At 37.1% G+C, this 19,463-nt stretch overlaps 1 protein-coding gene across 1 annotated transcript; it reads left to right on the top strand.

The window, feature by feature from the left end:
* The first annotated feature begins 345 nt into the window (after positions 1 to 345).
* LOC134634641 (cystatin-B-like) lies at positions 346 to 2,113 on the top strand. Its single transcript, XM_063483958.1, has 3 exons — positions 346 to 500; positions 590 to 691; positions 1,227 to 2,113. The coding sequence occupies exons 1-3, from the start codon at positions 432 to 434 to the stop codon at positions 1,353 to 1,355; spliced, it is 300 nt and encodes a 99-aa protein (XP_063340028.1). The 5' UTR covers positions 346 to 431; the 3' UTR covers positions 1,356 to 2,113.
* Positions 2,114 to 19,463: the final 17,350 nt, after the last annotated feature.

Raw genomic sequence — 19,463 nt, 5'->3', positions numbered from 1 at the left:
TATCCACTCAGTACTTTGGGGAACTGTGGTTTGCTGAGGTTCAGGTGTCAGACGTAGGATAACCGGAAAGGAAGAGCTGAAAGCTGTTCTTTAGGCCGTGATTCATGTGTGACCCTCTCCAAACATTGCAGCTCACACCCTGTATTTTCACATCCCGGCAGACTCGAGAGCATGCAGGAAAAAGGGAAGGGTCTAAATATTTGTGTATGAATATTTAAGAGATACTTAAGAGATGTATCCTATAAACACAAAATGAGTCTTCCTCTCTCTCTCTCTCTCTTTCTCTGTGTGTGTGTTTTGCGTGACCTTTTACAAATACCGCCCCTCTAATCACCCCATGACTCGCTGACTCACTGAATGCCCCATAAAAACAGGCTCTGTGTGCGTTTATTCACTTTTCAGTTGTTTTTCACCACCAAAAACTTGTCAAAATGCCGATGTGCGGAGGGCTGACCGAGGAAAAGGAGGCTGATGAAGAAGTTCAGAAGATCTGTGATGCAGTGAGTAGAAAAGAGAGATTTTACACTCACAACTTTATGCACACACGGGGCCTGTGTTTCATGTTGATGTTATTGTAATTTTTATTCAGATGAAGCCTCACGCAGAGCAGAAAGCCGAGAGAAACTTTGAGGTTTTCATTGCACAGAGCTACAAAACACTGGTCGTAGCTGGGACCAACTACTTCATTAAGGTAATGTTTGTAATGCAAGCAGTGAGCACAATGGCAACACTACAAAGCTCTTCAATATAATAAAATATCATCAATAAGGGTATTGATGGTAGATAATCTGATCTCTCAAGTGAAAACTAAAGCGATGATCAGTGATTTTTTCATTCTGTAGTTATGTGGTTTTATATTTATACGGAGGTTCATACAAAAGTTTTTGACTTTCTAGCCTGAAGTGTTACTCATCACTGCTGTTTCCAGCCAAATTTTGCTTAAATGTAGTCAAAATTTGAGAGAAACCTGTAAAAGAAAATGGAAATCCATGTGCACTTCATACTGTCTCAGCCATGAACAGAAATCAACAAATGTTCTGTTTGTGAACACTACAACAATCAGGCACTCTCTATATATGAAGGCGTAGATTCTCCTTTTCCACATGTTAGCATGTCGTTTGGCTAGTGTGGCTTACATTAATTACCACAGCTGTGTTAAAATGATCAGCAGTACTTCTATGTGCACATTAAGCATCTCCTTTAACTTTCCATGTACTTCCTTGCAGGTCTATGTGGGAGATGAAGAATATGTTCACCTCCGTGTTTACGAGAAACTCCCGTGTGATGGAGAAGAGTTCGAGTTGACCGATCTGCAGCACCCCAAGAGTCAATATGACAGTATTGAGTACTTCTAATGGGAAAATGAACCAGCCAAAGTATCAGTGCCTACAGCCTGTACTCTCATTGTAATCTATTAATAACCTGCTGCTTCATGTGGGGAAAGCTTTCCTTATTTACATATAATTTAACATACTACAGATAATGGAAGGCAAAGTGGATCAGTTAAATACGAGGTGGGTAAATAAATGAAGCAGATTATTTTTCTGTTATTGTTTCTGATTTGTGAAATGCCTGCAGTTTCAGGAGCAGACTCTATTTCTTCATTTGTCACAATGAAGCCAAGTTTCTTTCCTGATATGGACAATGTCTGCAGTAAAACTCAGCTGCAAGCATGTCTCCAGGCTCTGAATTGATTCATGGATTTTAGCACACAATGTTATGTCTTTTCAAACTCACAAAATAATATTTACATTCTTTATATTCAGGTTTATATGGTTTGAATACTCCTTTCATGGGTTTTTGGAAGACATGTTTCTGTTTTACAAAAATTAAAGTTTCTCCAATCATGCACTTTTTCCCCCTTCAGCTAAAAAATTCACAGACCTCTCATATTGATTTGGTTTAGGTTTGATTGCTTATCTAACATATTTTACATTCTTGTAGCAATAACCATGTGAGACTGAACTGTAAGTACTTTTCCCCCACATCCCATGTTCTTTAATGTTGGAGAGTTTATTATAGCATCATTTGGAGAGTTATATTTCATTTAGCATGGTATCCTTTTTGAACGCATATCTGAAAGTGACCTAAAATAAAGCACAGTTCAGTCTGACCTGAGTCGAGAGTCCCTTATTGATTGAAATCAACTTTTTCGATTTTTAGGAGATAACAGAATTTCATTCCTTCTCTCAAAACAATCGAAATTTATTATTTTTTCTCCTGTGCTGAAACATTTCTGCCCTGAAGGGAGTTGTCCAGTGCAGCACTGCCTCCATCCACAGGGCACAAAGGGAATATTTATTGTAAGAATGGTGCTGTCCATCCAGTGGAGCTCTGCAGGCTTTCAGTGGCTAAAAGTACACATGAAAGGTGGTCAATAGGTTGTCAGCAGTATTTTATTAGCAGACTTTACCATTAGTCAGTGTTTGTTTGATCTTGTGGCTGACGCTTCTCTTTGTTAATCATGTGCAATGTGATTTTTGTTGTTTGTATTCTTTTTCAATTTACTGAGTGAGGCGTCGTACTTAATAAATCAATGGATATGGAGGATTACTTAAGTAATTTATTATTTAATAATTTATTTAATTCTTATTTTCATGTGGGTGACTCTACTGGTCCTGCAAAGAGTCTGCTATGTCATAAAGGTTATTAACACTGTGACATTATACATGTTACTGATTATTAATTAAAGAAAATAAAGAAAGTGTTTATGGACTGAATTACTTGTGAGATCCACTGTTGAACACCTTACTGAAGATCTTCAGTGTTCAGCAAGTACAAGTTTCCTCTGGTTGGACTGCAGGTTCATGTGGGAGGATGCAGCTACATTCATCTGCGGGTTTGGAAGAAGCTTCCATGTTATGGAGGAGAAGCTGTAGTTACTGGTGTGGAAGACCATCATGACAAAGATCCCATCCAACCTTTTTCTTTTTTTCTTTTCTTTCTTTTTTTTTTTTTTTTTTTGCCTGTCCCGTTTGGTTCTTTAGCCATCAGAATTATTATCTGAAGGTCAAGATAGATGCCCAACAGATTTACGTTACCAAGTGGACCATCACGGCCTTGCCATATTGGTCTATTTGATTGACCTTTGTTATTATTTATTTATTTTATTTTATTTTATTTTATTTTATTTTATTTTATTTTATTTTATTTTATTTTATTTTATTTTATTTTATTTTAAAGGTTTCTCCATGTAATGATCTCCTAGAGGATGTGGGGAGCCATAGCCCCGTCCTCCAGGGCATGAAGCACGCATAGAGGAGATCCAGGCCCCAGACATCCAGAGGCCCCCAGAGTGCGAGAGCCCAAGGAGGACCAACAGAGGGGCAACCGTGCCACCCTCCTGGGAAGAGCTGCGGTGTAGAAGACCATCATGATAAAGATCCCATCCAACTTTTTGTTGCTCTCTGCCTCTAAGCTGCTGACATGTACTGCTTTGTTGTCCTGAAAGTGCATACATATAGCCCTGAAAATATGTATATAATATTTTACTACATAACACTGGTGCACCAATCTTATGACACTTCGAACTTTGCTGTGATGGTGTCATTGTTGATTATTCATTCATTTGACCATATGACGATGAGTTAGTGACAAAGTCTTTAGGAGAAATAGTAATTATATTACCCATTTTGTGATAGTTGTATAGATAATTATGGCTAATAAGTGCTACCAAAGTACAGAGACAAAGTAACTGAACCTTCAGATGTTTTTACTCTTACAACCATCAAACAAATCTACTCAATTATCATTTTTTCATGTGTGTTTTAATGTATGTCGGTCTTTTCATGTTCCATTTAAAGCCTGATAACATTTAACTGTCAATATTCTTAAAATGTCACTAGATGGCACTGTCATTTTATTTTTCGCGTTGTGTTTGCAAAAGTTAGAGATCATTGTTTCCATGTAGACCACGTTATCCAGCTGTGAACAACAATTTTCATACATTCTGAAAAACTAACTTCAATGGTTGACTTTAAACATTCCAGGTCCAAGTTTCAAGAGGAGATTCAGTTGCATCTCATGGCTTGTATGGCTTACGTATACTGCATCTCCTGTTCAGGCGCCTTGATTGTATCAACAAAACATGTTGAACAAGGGGTCAAACAGAAACATAACATATGAGTCAGGGGCCAGAATCTGCCTGACAAAGACTCCAATCTGTCCCACTGCAAGGGTATGAAAAATGTGAACGAATGCAGAGATTGTGAAATTTTATTGTATTTTGATTAGTTTCATTTGATTAGGGTCATTTTCTGAGAATTAACTAAAAACTTTGCAGCTTAAAGAATAAAAGTTTGGGTATAAAATTGCCAAGTTTTCACAGATTCTTTCATGTACAGCATGTTTTAAGTGTATTGTATACTCTCTGCTAGGGGAGTATACATTTTTATATGTGCAGCTTGCAGACACTCACTGTTGTGCCTCTTTCCTGGATGCTTACAGAAATATTGACAAAGATTTGAACAAAAATTCAAAATTTGGATCAATAATCATAAGTCATTTAAAAATGCAAATAATAGTGCTCACATAGCTCAAGACTTTTGTACAGTAATGTACATAATTACTTTTTAAATCTAATCGAAAGTCATTTAAAAGTGCAAATAATAGTGCATGATGAAAACAAATAAACCAATAAATATATAGAATGCAGAAGAAGATAAAAGCACCCCTATCATTAAATCATACAATGAATAAAAGTCAGTAATATGAATTTGCTTCCCAGTATCATTTTTCTTGGAAATGTTTATCCTGAATTTCTTTTTGTCGTAGCTTCGTGCAGCATTCAGAAGTGAAGTGATCATGTTATGCATGTCTAGTTCAACAAGTTTTTTTTTCTCCTTTCAAACAAGTCATAAATCATCCACCCCAGATTTTTTCACCACAGTGTCAGTTTGTAATGTCCCACATAACTAAAGATAACCAGAAATGTCACACAAGAAAGTACTTGTCTGTAAACTGATTCTTGTTACACTTCCAAGCATTCTGCAGTAATACTCACAGTCCTGTTGTCCTGACGTACAAATGTAGACAGATGACTGAAAATAATGACTCAATTACCATGTTTGAGCTCCATAAGATAAATCTAGATGATCACTTGAAAAAAAGAGGATGGAAAAAAGGTTATTTGGGCATGTTAATCGTTGTACTATGCCTTCTAAGGCAGATGGTGTGGAAAGAAGAGAACGCCGACCCAAATGCAAACAAACAGAGGTGGAAATTTAACAAAGAGGAAGTCTTTATTTTTGGCTGCACAACACGAGAGATACATAGAAAAACAATACAGAAAGCTTGAGGAAACCTGGGACTTGGAGACCTAGAGGAGAGATAAGCAGACGGACCCGATGAGGAGCAAAGGAAAACACAAGACAGAAGATAACGAGGGAATACACAACAACACAACATCCCAGATACACAAAGATAATCAGAAAAGTCAGAACACACAAAGTACTTATGGTGGAAGATTTCCTTTCTGTTGTATTGATCACATATTTTAACCATATCACTTCAGTGATTGTAGAATCACATTGTCACCAGTTGTATGCATGCGCACCACAAATGGGCCTTATGCTCTATCACACATATAGACACACACACGGTGGGGCCATTGTAAGTTCATGGCAGACGTTAAACAGCTAGTGAGACTCCTTCTGCTTATCAGGGATGTAAATCTGTAGGTGACAGCTAGGCAGAAAACAAGGTCATAATTCTCTCTCTGTGAGGGAGAAGGTTTTAAGGATGGGGCTGAAGGTATAGCAGTCTATTTATCTTAATTAAGCAGTCTTAATTTACACAAAGGTCAAGGACCAAACAGAGTGAGAGACAAATAAGAGGAAAAGACAAACTATCTAACAAAGAAAGAAAATTATGCTTATTAATAGAATTTCTGGAGTTATTAAAAATTTCCTGATCCTCAGCGTTGACCACACAGCATTGTTTTTATCTATTCTTAATTGCAGGTTCATGTCAGAGAAACCAGTCACCTTCATCTGCTGGTGTGGAAAATGCTTACATGTGAGGGAGGAAAAGTCAGTTCAGCTTTGTCTGATCCTGAGCGGTAGTATGGGGCGCCAGGACTGCCAAAATGAAATAAATAAAAATATCATTAAATAATTAATTAAATGTGTCAATAATTAATTAAAATGTGAAATACATAAATAATTAATTAAATGTGTCAATAATTAATTAATTAAATGTGTCAATAATTAATTAAAATGTGAAATACATAAATAATTAATTAAATGTGTCAATAATTAATTAATTACATGTGTCATAACTATTTATTTAATTAATTAATTCCAATTTTAATTAATTATTGCCACATTTAATTAATTATTTAATGGTGTATTTAATTAATTCATCATGGCAGTCCTGGCGTTCCATACGGTAGAGCCGTAACATGATACTGTAGGATTGCTTCGTTAAAAGGGAAGTGTGGGTTTCAAAAATGAAAAGAAAGACCGGTGAAAATGAAACTCATATAAAAATGAAACTCCTCATGAAAGAAACTGCTTGACTTTTCTAGTATTAGTTAGGTTACCATTCTATTAGAAAATAATGCGTAAAATCATTGAGTCTCAGTAATTTATTGAAACTCCAAATTCTACAAAGGTCATTGTGTCATTTCTTTTAATTTTTTTAAGTGGTCTTCAAGAATAGTTCTCCAGGCTTCATGAAGGATATCTTTGAATGTTGGCTGCCTTCTCTTCTGTTCACTGTGAAGATAATGCCACGTTCATTCAGTAATGTTGAGGTCTGGTCCATGACTGATAGTGTCTCACTGTGTGTTTTTCTATCCAGGTATGCTTTTACTGCTTTGACAGTGGAAGCTGTTCTCCAACACCACTGGGTGAAATACAGCCCCAAACCATGACAGAGCCTCCACCATATTTCAAAGATGGCTGCAGACACTCACTGTTGTACCCTTTTCCTGGCTGCCTCCATAATTGATGACAGTTTGAACCAGAAATTCAAAATTTGGATCTGTCATTACATCAGACATGTTGGCACTGATTTTGTGTGCAGTCCTCGTGAAATTTGGCATACTTCAGCCTTCGTTCCCTGTTTCCCTTCCTTAAGAAGGGCTTCTTGACAACCACCCTTCCTGTTTGTTAAGGACAAGACTTTCAGATACTGTTCATCTGCAGTAGATAGAATTTTTGGCCTACCTTTGTTTCTTTTGTCCTCCACTTGCCCATTTTCCTCAGATTTGTTAAGGACATGCTGCACACTATGCTGCTATATACCAGGTTTTTATGCAAATAATGTAATAATAAGATCTTTATTTTTGCTTGTTGAAAATGTGTTATCCATGGTACTTTTATATACTAAACCAAAGAAATGGGTATAAAACAATGTTTTGTTTTATGTCAGGCAACTAGTAATAAAGTTGTCTCTAAAGATTCAATTTAAAATTGAGTCTTGGCTAAGTTGTCTGTTGTATGCGCTGCCTTTGTTATGCTTGAAAAACTTCCAACTTGAACCACATAATAAAACACACACGCACATAGCTCAAGACTTTTGTACAGTAATGTACATAATTACTTTTTCAATCTAATCGAAAGTCATTTAAAAGTGCAAATAATAGTGCATGATGAAAACAAATAAACCAATAAATTAATAGAGTGTTTTGTCTTAGCTTCGTGCAGCATTCAGAAGTGACGCGATCATGTTATGTATGTCTAGTTCAACAAGTTTAGTTCAACAAGTTTTTCCTTTCAAACAAGTCATAAATCGTTCACCCCAGATTCTTTCACCACAGTGTCAGTTTGTAATGTCCCAGATAACTAAAGATAACCAGAAATGTCACACAAGAAAGTACTTGTCTACTACTTGTACTACTTGTTGTACTTGTTACTTTATAGATAGTTATTTGAATATTGTTGTATAAAGTGATGACAATTCTGGTGACAAACTATCCAAAAAATATATAAAAATATATAAAATGATAAAGACTAGCATTAATAAACAATAATGGATTGCATTTATATAGCACGTTTTGAGACGCTCAAAGCGCTTTACAATTCCACTGTTCATTCACTCTCACATTCACACACTGGTGGAGGCAAGCTACAGTTGTAGCCACAGCTGCCCTGGGGCAGACTGACAGAAGCGAGGCTATCATATTGCGCCATCAGCCCCTCTGGCCATCACCAGTAGGCGGTAGGTGAAGTGTCTTGCCCAAGGACACAACGACCAAGACAGACAGAGTAGGGGATTGAACCGGCGACCTTCCAGTTACAAGATGAGCTTCCCAACCCCCTGAACCACGGTCGCCCCAATGAAGCAACATTAAATAACTGAAAAAAGGAAAATATTTCTGCTCACAGATCAAACAGTATTTCCTGCTTAGAGCACCGTCACATTCAGTTTGTGACTCATTGATGTGAAAAATAATAATGTCTAAAACAGTTTGATTACAAAATTATTATGCTTTCTCCTTTTTTCCATTTTTTTCTCCTGCCTGTCAGTTTAAACATCTTGTAATAACATCTGTAATAACAAAAGTGACATAAATTGAAATGAATAAATATCCAACACAAAGTGATTATCATTACTGTAAAGAAACACAGGGATGGAGAACTCGATGAACTAGACAGCAGCTTTTGTCTCACTGAGGTGTGAATGAACCTATAACTGTAGATGATTTATTCTGTAAAAAGCCCTTTAACTTATTCTGAACTCTTAGTGATAAAGGGATAAAAGGACAGCGTCTTTCACTAAACTAATCATCAGATCTCTATTAAGACACCATGCAATAATACATTTAAAGAAGATCTCTTTTTATTAAATTAAAGCTATTAAAGAAAACAGACTTAAATGTGCAGTAGTCCTTACCTAGCTGATAAATCTTGCTACCTAACATGGCAGTTTAATTAATAACAACAGTGAAACCTGCTATGAATGCGTTACATTTCTGTGGCTGCAGTTTTCTTAAAAAACACAAGTCTTACTTTTGAGAAGTGCCCCAGTGTAAACTGGAACTGGAATATTTTGCAGTTGAGTAACAATGATGTGAGGGCAGCGGTTACACAGGTAGCCCCACCCTTTACTTACTGTTTCTGGGTTTGTTATCCAGTATAAATATGTGTGTCAGCCACCTGTATTGAAACATCAGAGACACCTAAAAGCAAACGTTTACATCTCTGTTTATTTCAGCAAACTTTTAGAATGGCAGACGAGATATGTGGAGGATGGTCAGAAACAAAGAAAGCTGATGAGCAAATTCAGAAGATCTGTCATAAGGTGAGTTTCAAGTTACTTTGATTTTTCAGAGCCTCTATGCACAAAAATCTTTGCTTTGAATTTCAGTCTGATTGTATTGCAAATTGTATTTTATTTAAACAAAGGTCAAAAACCAAGTAGAGGAAAAGACGAATAAGAAATATGTGGAATTTCATGCTGTGAAGTACAGGAGTCAGGTCGTGGCAGGAGCAAACTATCTCATCAAGGTAATTATTACTGTGAAATTCATTACATTTCACATCATTGAAGGAGAAGAAGAAAAGCTGTTTATGGCAGAGTTCTTTGTGCCATCCATGTGTGTTATTAAAATGTAAATTTGAGATTCCTCAGTGTTGAACACAGCATGATTTTCCCCACTTTGACTGCAGGTTCATGTTGGAGGAACCAGTTACCTTCATCTGAAGGTGTTGCATGAGCTTCCATGTAATGGAGGACAAGACGTGGTGACTAGTGTACAGGAGCATCACCACAAAGACGATCCCCTTGTACCTTTCTAATGTGATCACAGAGCCTGCTTCAGCTTTCTCCACAATTTAATATGTTATTATCATTTTATTGTAATAATATTCCTGTGAACTTGAATGTTATACAGAGATTATGATTACATATACAGGAATGAAGACAGAGATGGTACAATGTATACTTTAGAACTGGATGAAGTTGAATAAATAGATTCACACATGAATAATAAAGAAATTATAAAATATTTTGGGTTAATCAGTTTCTTGACAGTAAAGTCATATTTGGTGCTGATACTGTGAATAAATCCCTTACAAACACTAAGAGGAAATGGAAAAAAAAACTTGAGGAAGGAAAAAGAAAACAAACAAGATACTGTTCATCTTGGTGTGGAAAAAAGAAAGGAAGTGACTTAATAAACAAGAAGCACTCAGAGAATGCAAACCTCCACCAGAGGGTGAACAAGGCAGTTCACCCTCTTCGCAGTATTTACTTTAAGTGACTAGTATTTGATTTAGCATACATTATATTAGGGCTTTTTGTTCTTCTTCTTCTTCTTTATAAAGGTAATTTAAGAAGCTTCTAATGCAGCAAAAATCAAATAAGGGAAGCATGACAGATGTCTACTTTGATTCCATAAACATGACGTAGGAGCAGTTAATGCAATAACAGGTATTGATTTGTAAAGAACATAGTGTCACATCTGCTAAGTCAAGAAAGAAGACAATGCGGATCCAAATGCAAACAAATGGAGGTGGAAGTTTAACAAAGAGCAAGTCTTTATTTTGGCTGCATAAAACACTACAAAACAAAATGCGATAGGGCACTGAGATAAACAACAAAAAGATATAACGGAAAAGCTAAACATGAGAACACGAGATACATAGAAAAACAATGCAGTAACCTGAGATCTGAGAAAACCTGAGACTTGGAGACCACAAGGAGAGATAAGCAGACAACCTGACGAGAATCAAAGGAAAACACAGCCAATATATAGACAGAGCGTAATGAGGGAATACACAACAGGAGGGAGGCAAAGCTGTTTCTAACCTGACATGACGAGACAAGGGGAAGCAAAACTCAAAACAATTCACACAGGACACAAGACTGTGAAAGTAAAACAGGAACCAAGAGACATTCACAAAGACGCTGACTTGACACTGAGACATGGAGACGTGACTGACTAGGGGAACAGAGGGAACAAGAAACACGGAGACAAGAGTAACTAAACGTGGAACACAGGGATGGCACAGAAAACTAGAAATTCTAAATAATAATGAGAACAAAGCCTATTAATAATTTAAAAACACAAAACATTGGGTCACCGACTCATGACACATAGATTACACAGTCAGTACTATGACTTTGCTTTTCAAAATCTTATTATCTTATAAATGATTATTGTGTATTTCTTATTGTCTTAACTACCTGCTGGGATTCAGAATTGATGTCATCATGCTGTGAATGTCAAAAATGTTTCACTCCATCAAGTTTTTGGCACCACGGTGTCAGTTTGGAACATCCCAGATACACAAAGATAATCAGAAATGTCAGAACACACAAAGTACTTTTGGTGGAAGATTTCCTTTCTGTTGTATTGATCACATATTTTAACCATATCACTTCAGTGATTGTAGAATCACATTGTCACCAGTTGTATGCATGCGCACCACAAACGGGCCTTATGCTCTATCATACATATAGACACACACACAGTGGGGCCATTGTAAGTTCATGGCAGACGTTAAACAGCTAGTGAGACTCCTTCTGCTTATCAGGGATGTAAATCTGTAGGTGACAGCTAGGCAGAAAACAAGGTCATAATTCTCTCTCTGTGAGGGAGAAGGTTTTAAGGATGGGGCTGAAGGTATAGCAGTCTATTTATCTTAATTAAGCAGTCTTAATTTATCAAAGCCTCTATGTACAAAACTTTTATTGTATTTTATTTGATTCCACAAAGGTCAAGGATCAAGCAGAGTGAGAGACAAATAAGAGGAAAAGACAAACTATCTAACAAAGAAAGAAAATTATGCTTATTAATAGAATTTCTGGAGTTATTAAAAATTTCCTGATCCTCAGTGTTGAACATACAGCATTGTTTTTATCTATTCTTGATTGCAGGTTCATGTCAGAGAAACCAGTCACCTTCATCTGCTGGTGTGGAAAATGCTTACATGTGAGGGAGGAAAAGTCAGTTCAGCTTTGTCTGATCCTGAACGTTTGCATGTAGCTTCACTCTTCAGGAACTGGTGCCACCTTCTGGTAAGTTTTCAGTGCTTATACAGCATAAATGTTCGTAGGCTGTGCTCTCAGTACTTCAGCATCCAGCACTGTGGTCAAGTGAACTGTCATTTATGAGCTGCAGAGAAGCCTGCTGCTATGTAGTGTTTATGCACTTCTCACTTGAATCTGACAAATCATCAGAACAGTTTGTACTTTTTCAGTCACAATTCGAGACTGCTCACTTTTCGGAATACTGTCCAGCATTGCATTAATGTTTTCAATCATATATTCTAATATGTATGAAAGAGCAATTAAACTAACACACTGCAAGAGGTTTACCTGCAACAAATAGAAATACATGGTCTAAGTCTTGTGTCACAGCTGTTCATCCAAATTTCCCTTTAACGCACATCCCAAGGATGCTCTACTGGACTGGGATCTGGTGACTATGGAGGCTGTTAAGTAAAATGTTTTGATGAGTCTGTGCGAAATGCAGCCTGCACACAATCCTAGTAAATCAACAGTGACTGAAATATTCACACGCTTGTGACATCAATGGCCATGCCACGCTTAGACATCTTCTTCCTTATTCTGATGCTCAGTTCAACCTTCAGCAGGCTGTCTTGGCCATGTCTACATGCCTTTGAGTTGCTGCTGATATAAAGACTGATTCCCCTGACAAGTAGTGGAACAGGTGTACCTAATAAAAAGGTTGCTAAATGTAAGTAGTGTAACTTTACTGGACTATACAGTAGCTGGAGCTGTGTTATCAGATTTTTTATATTTTCTTTGCCTGAAGAATAGAGTTTAACAAGTGTTATTTTCTATAAAGTTTCAAAAACATTTTTCACATTTCATTTTGTTTCTGAAATATTTCTATACATTAGGCCTACATTGTTGCAGAACTCTTTCCAAAGGCAACAAGGTTTTGAGGGGGGAAAAAAACTAAACCTTTCGATGACTCAATCTTAAAATGCTCCACCCTTTCCAGGGATGTTATACAGTATAAATATGTGTGTGAATCACCTGTACTGACACATCACAAACACCTAAAGGCAAACGTTCACATCTCTTTATTTGAACAAACCTTCAGAATGGCTAAAGTGTTAAGTGGAGGATTCACAGAGACGATGCCTGCCACTCCAGAAATCCGGAAGATCTGTAATGAGGTGAGCTTCAGTGTACTTTAATTTTTCGCAGTCTCTACACACAAAACTCTTTACTCTGAATTTCATTCTGGATTCATATCAAATTTTATTTTATTCAAACAAAGGTCAAGAGCCAAGCAGAGCAAAAGACAAATAAGAAATATGTGGAATTCCTTGCTCTTAAGTACAGGAGTCAGGTGGTGGCAGGAACAAACTACCTCATCAAGGTAAATATTACTGTCATATTCATTATACATGTTCTTCACATCATCCTGAAGAAAAATCAGAAAAGAAAAGCTATTTCTGGACAGACCTGTTACATTGAGCCTCAGTGTTGAACACACAGTGTGGTTTTCACTTCTCTCCACTGCAGGTTCATGCTGGAGGAACCAGTTACCTTCATCTGCTGGTGTGGAGAAAGCTTCCATTTGAAGGAGGAAATGCCGTCCTGACTCGAGTACAAGAGCATCACCACAAAGACGATCCCCTGTTACCTTTCTAATGTGAGCTTGTTTCAGCCCCCTTTAAAAATTTGCATTTGTTGTGTTTAAAGAACTTCACACAACCATATTCCTTTGAAGTCAAATGTTATGCATAGAAAAACTTTATATTTACAGTAATTAAAACAGCTAATACAATGTTTACTTTATAACTGAATGAAGCTGAATGAATAATTTCACAAATAAATAATTAATAAATATTTATTGGGATAATCTTTTTGTCATTTATCGTGTAATTAAATCACTTGCAACCATTAAAAATGTGGAATGAGTCTTTACTCAAATACTAAGTGAGGTACACGTAATATTTGAATAAGAAGAGGTAAGTTTATTTCAGCTCAGAAAAAAAGTATGTGTGTTTGTGTGTGTGTCTGTGTATCTATATATATATTTATAAAATGCCAGTTTATCTTAAATGGACCATAACTTTGTTTAAGTGAATTTTAATCCATCCACTACATTCTGCCCTGGAAGACATAAAGGAGATATTTAGATTATGCTTAATGTGAATAATTTATCTCCTCACTGGGAGAACAAAAAAGTGTCAGAGCAATGCCTCCTGAGCAATACTATACAATGTCCTTGTCAAGCTACAAATGGTATTGCTATACAGTATATCACACTAACAGCAGTTAAGTCTGAAACTGTCCAGTATAATTTCTCTATTTACAGTAAAGTTTTATGAGCATTTCATTTTTGCTTTGAAGTTTAAATTTGACTCTGATTTCAGTGAGCTCCATTCTTCAGCCCATAAATTAAAACTGATACATTAATTAAATTACTTCCACTTGAATGTCAAAGTTAGCAAGTGCTGAAAAGGAAAACCTTGGTTATAATAGAAAAAGCACAAATTGATTAGTGCTGATTCATATCCTAGCATACTCAGCTAAGACTTGTTAGTATTATGATTTAGCATCACTGTGCTAAACTACAGACAAACAGAAACGTTAGCTTGGCTCCAAGTACTAGGTTTATACTTTGTTTCATCTGACTGACAGACTGGCAGTAATATATCACTGAATCTAAATAAGCTATGCTGACACACCCAGTTCTTTGAAAGTCTTTTCTCATGGATTGAGCTTTGTTAAGGAGTGTCATTACCAACTTTTACCAGTTCTACCAGGCTGTGCTTAGACGTGCCTTCTCATCTCGCCTGCTGATTAATCCTGTGACTCTTTCCAGTAAATCCCAACCGCAGTGCAGAGAATGATGGCTGAGACATTTTTTATTTCTTTATCCAGTCTTACATCAGCACAGTAGGACTGCGAGTATCAGAATATTTGGGAATTTAACAAGAAACAGTTTATTGACAAGTATATGCACATCTTAATATTTCTGAATGCAATATTATTTTTTGCTTAATTGGGATGTTCCAAAATTAAACTGTGTGTGGCACCACTGATACTGCAACAGTATCAGTAGTGAAAGGTGGTCGCAGTTAGAGAAGGGGATGTAAGATGATACCAGGAAACTCGATTATACTATCAATGTACAGAAGACTGGCGTCCTTGGCACTGCTCATATACCAAGTATGATTTTATCAACTACGTGTACCGTGAGATGAACTTTCCTCTAAAGCTTCAAGTATCGGATATTATAGCATTCTTCCCCTTCCCCTTCATATTAGACAAGCGTCTTCAGTGCAGGTCTTTAAGTCCAGATTGAAAACCTATTTTTATTCCCTGGCTTTTAACTTGGCGGGAAACAGACATCCCTCCTATTATTTTATACTATGTTTTGTTTTTCTTGTTTCTGTATTGTTCAGCACTTTGGTCTGCCTGGTGCGTTTTTTAAAGTGCTATATAAATAAATGATGATGATGTTTCTAACCAGGAAACACTTTATTTTGCCTCATTTTCTTGCTGCATGTCTAAGTGGAAGAAGGGTAAGGTAGGATTTCACTTTCACAAGAAGTCACAGCCATAATGCAACAAATAGCAGACCCAAAGAGCAGACTTAAGGAACAATCAACAATGTCTCAACAGTCAACGATCTTTGATGTGCAGACTAGAGCAGCCAGGGATTGAACCACCAACATTCTAAGCAACAGATCACATCACCCATCAGCTGTCCAGAAATATCAGCTGTTGGCTACCCCTTTCATATGAATGCACAGGGGAAACCTTGGGTTAGCTTAAGAGTTGATAACCAGCTTCGCGTGACTGCTTATCCTGATCACCAGTGTTAGGGTAAGTGAACCTACATAATGGAAAAGTAGTATCCATCCAGTATCCTGGATATGTCACAACAATCAACCAAGTGTTTGTCTATAAACTGATCGTTGTTACACCAGATAAGTTATTTGAATGTCAGATGAAAGAAATGTTTAATGAAGAGTGATCGCAAGCAAATGTGGTGGCAAACCATCATAAATATAGAGGCTATAATATGTATGAATACCTATAACAGTGGAAATAAAAACTATGAAGCGACATCAGACAGCAAGGTTTATAAAAACTCTCTTCAGGACAAAAATGTGCTAGATCAATGTGATGTGTCCACAGCCATAAGCTCACATTATGAGCTTATGGCTCATAAGCCATAAGTAATTAGACTTTTCAAATATGATAACTTGTTTAGATCAACTATATACCTAACTAACCCAGTGATATGACTCGTGGAAGTTTACCCAAAATATACTATGTTTTCTAGCTGTCCTCTGCATATTGCTGCATGTATTTGCAGGCGTTTCTCTCTTTTTTCAATACTTTTATTAAGTTTTAACTAGGAACAAACTCTTTGACACAAATACCAAAGAATGACCACCACACCCTCCCATGACAGTTCTACAACAGAGTTAGCAAATCCTCAATAGCAGATTAAGAAAAACAAACATTGTAATTGTCGGGTTCATTTTTTGTCATCGGGCACTAGAAAGAGAGAGCATATTTCTCCTGTATTGGCTTCCCTTTGTTGGCTGTTAATCCAGAATTGAATTCAAAATCCTGCAAGGTCTTAAATAATCAGCCCCCATCTTATCTTAATGACCTTGTAGTACCATATCACCCCATTAGAACACTTCGGTCTCACACTGCAGGCTTACTTGTTGTTCATAGAGTAATTAGAAGTATGGGAGCAGAGCCTTCAGTTTTCAGGCCCCTCTTCTATGGAACCAGTTTCCAGTTTAGATTTGGGAAACAGACACTATCTCTACTTTTAAGATTAGGCTTAAAACATTCCTTCTTGATAAAGCATATCATTAGGGCTGGACCAGGTGACCATGACTCCTCCCTTAGTTATGCTGCAATAGGCGTAGGCTGCTGGGCGATTCCCATGATGCAGTGAGTATTTCTTCTTGAGTCACCTTTCTGTTAATAGACGGCTCTGCATTGAATCATACCTGTTATTAATCTCTGTCTCTCTTCCACAGCATGTCTTTACCCTGTTTTCCTTCTCTCACTCCAACCCGTCGCAGCAGATGGCCGCCCCTCCCTGAGCCCGGTTCTGCCGGAGGTTTCTTCCTGTTAATCATATGACCCCCTAGGAGCAAGCACTTTGGCGAAAGTAGGGAGTTTTTCCTTCCCACTTTCACCAAAGTGCTTGCTCGTAGGGGTCATATGATTGTCGGGTTTTCTCTGTATGTACTGTTGTAGGGTCTACCTTACAATATAAAGCACCTTGAGGCGACTGTTGTTATGATTTTGTGCTGTATAAATAAAATTGAATTGAATAAACTCAAGAAGTTCAAGTTAGTTTTACATGGCACCATGGATCTCCCCTTGGCCAGCAGACAAAGAAAAGATCCCACTCCTTGTTGAATAGTTTTCATAATATGGTAAAAAAAAAAAAAAAGAAAAAGAAAAAAGACGTGAATGTGATTGATTTAAAAAAAAGTTGCAGAGTTTAAACTTTAAGTTTGTTTAAACTTGGCCTCCCTATTGGTTTTCAATATTTAATAATAATGGATTGCATTTATATAGCGCTTTTCAAGGCACCCAAAGCGCTTTACAATTCCACTGTTCATTCACTCTCACATTCACACACTGGTGGAGGCAAGCTACAGTTGTAGCCACAGCTGCCCTGGGGCAGATTGACAGAAGCGAGGCTGCCATATCGCCCCCTCTGGCCAACACCAGTAGGTGAAGTGTCTTGCCCAAGGACACAACGACCAGGACAGAGAAAGCAGGGGGATCGAACCGGCAACCTTCCGGTTACAGATGAGCTTCCCAATCCCCTGAACCACGGTTGCCCCAAATTTTTCCCTATGGGTTTGTGTCGTATGGGTGTGGCATTTTCTTTCAGCACTTTCTATAATACACATTTTTCAATAAAAGATATGACAAAAATGTGTGATAAGAATTATGATGTGGTTGCAAAATCTAAAATAATTTATGCTTTTAGAGAGATCTTATGGGTTGGTGGATTTTACGTAGAAAAGTAGTACAGTAGTAGTATACTCTAAATTGTTTTGTTTCGTTTAAATCATGGAAAATGAGCAAAAACAAGAAGAACAAACACAACCCAGAAGGAGCTGTAATGACATAAAATTATCACAGCAACATGTGACTGTGCTGAATCTTACTTAAAAGCTGAACTGATCAAGCAAATTGTAAGTAGCTTTGACTGGGTGACAACAGTAAGACTGTAAGTAAGCATGAAGGTGCATTTTTGTAATCGCAACTTTGTGCTTAGTAAATCTGACCTTTAACCTTTTAAGATTTTGATATAAACTCGATCAACAGCAACAGGGAAACCTGCTGTGTCCATGCATATCCGTTTGTTTGTCTGCAACCTCTGAATTGCATAATTTTTGAGAAGTGCCACAGTGTAAGCTGGAACATATAGCTCCACCCGTCAAGTACTGGAGATACCTACGTTTATATTTTCATATTAGGTCATAAACAATCAGAAAAAAAGAAGACAGCCATGCCTCTAATTACAGACGCTTAAACATGACACAGAGAAGGAGCTGTAATGACACAAAATAATCACAGTAGCATGTAACTGTGCTGAATATTGCTTAAAAGCTGAACCGACAAATCGAACTTTATGTAGAGATGAAGATTAGTGACCTTGGGAAGATGCTAATTTTATCCATTATGTTCCGTCAGGAGGTCAATGTACATTACAGAAAAGGCAGCAGGCAATACTGACAATAGCAACATGACACAGACAAAAACAGCACGTATAGCATATTTTTATTTATGGTGCAGAGTGCAAAGATATATGGAAAAAATAACTAGTTACTATGTATACAGTGTATATCTATGTAAGTCCTTATATATTTATTAAATATGTAAGACTGCTTTCTTCCATTTGAGCAACATCTCTAAAATTAGAAATATCCTGTCTCAGAGTGACGCTGGAAAACTAGTTCATGCATTTATTACTTCCAGGCTTGACTACTGTAATTCTTTATTATCAGAATGTCCTAAAAATTCCCTGAAAATCAGTTAATCCAAAATGCTGCAGCAAGAGTACTGACAGGGACTAGAAAGAGAGAACACATTTCTCCTGTATTGGCTTCCCTTCATTGGCTTCCTGTTAAATCCAGAATGGAATTAAAAGTCCTGCTCCTCACATACAAGGTCCTAAATAATCAGGCCCCATCTTATCTCAATGACCTTGTAGTACCATATCACCCCATTAGAGCACTTGTTGTTCCTAGAGTATTTAAAAGTAGAATGGGAGGCAGAGCCTTCAGTTTTCAGGCCCCTCTTCTGTGGAACCAGCTTCCCGTTTGGATTCAGGAGACAGACACTATCTCTACTTTTAAGATTAGGCTTAAAACTTTCCTTTTTGGTAAAGCATATAGTTAGGGCTGGATCAGGTGACCCTGAATCCTCCCTTAGTTATGCTGCAATAGACGTAGGCTGCCGGGGGATTCCCATAATGCATTGAGTTTTTCCTTTCCAGTCACCTTTCTCACTCACTATGCGTTAATAGA

This window comes from Pelmatolapia mariae, linkage group LG9 (genome assembly GCF_036321145.2).
Source record: "Pelmatolapia mariae isolate MD_Pm_ZW linkage group LG9, Pm_UMD_F_2, whole genome shotgun sequence".
Lineage (NCBI taxonomy): Eukaryota > Metazoa > Chordata > Actinopteri > Cichliformes > Cichlidae > Pelmatolapia > Pelmatolapia mariae.
This window is presented reverse-complemented; position numbering and strand designations above follow the sequence as displayed.

Coding starts and splice junctions, on each gene's coding strand:
- LOC134634641 (XM_063483958.1), top strand. CDS start 432: ATGCCGATGTGCGGAGGGCTGACCGAGGAAAAGGAGGCTGATGAAGAA. Junction 501..589: donor TTCAGAAGATCTGTGATGCA/GTGAGTAGAAAA, acceptor ATTTTTATTCAG/ATGAAGCCTCACGCAGAGCA. Junction 692..1,226: donor GGACCAACTACTTCATTAAG/GTAATGTTTGTA, acceptor ACTTCCTTGCAG/GTCTATGTGGGAGATGAAGA.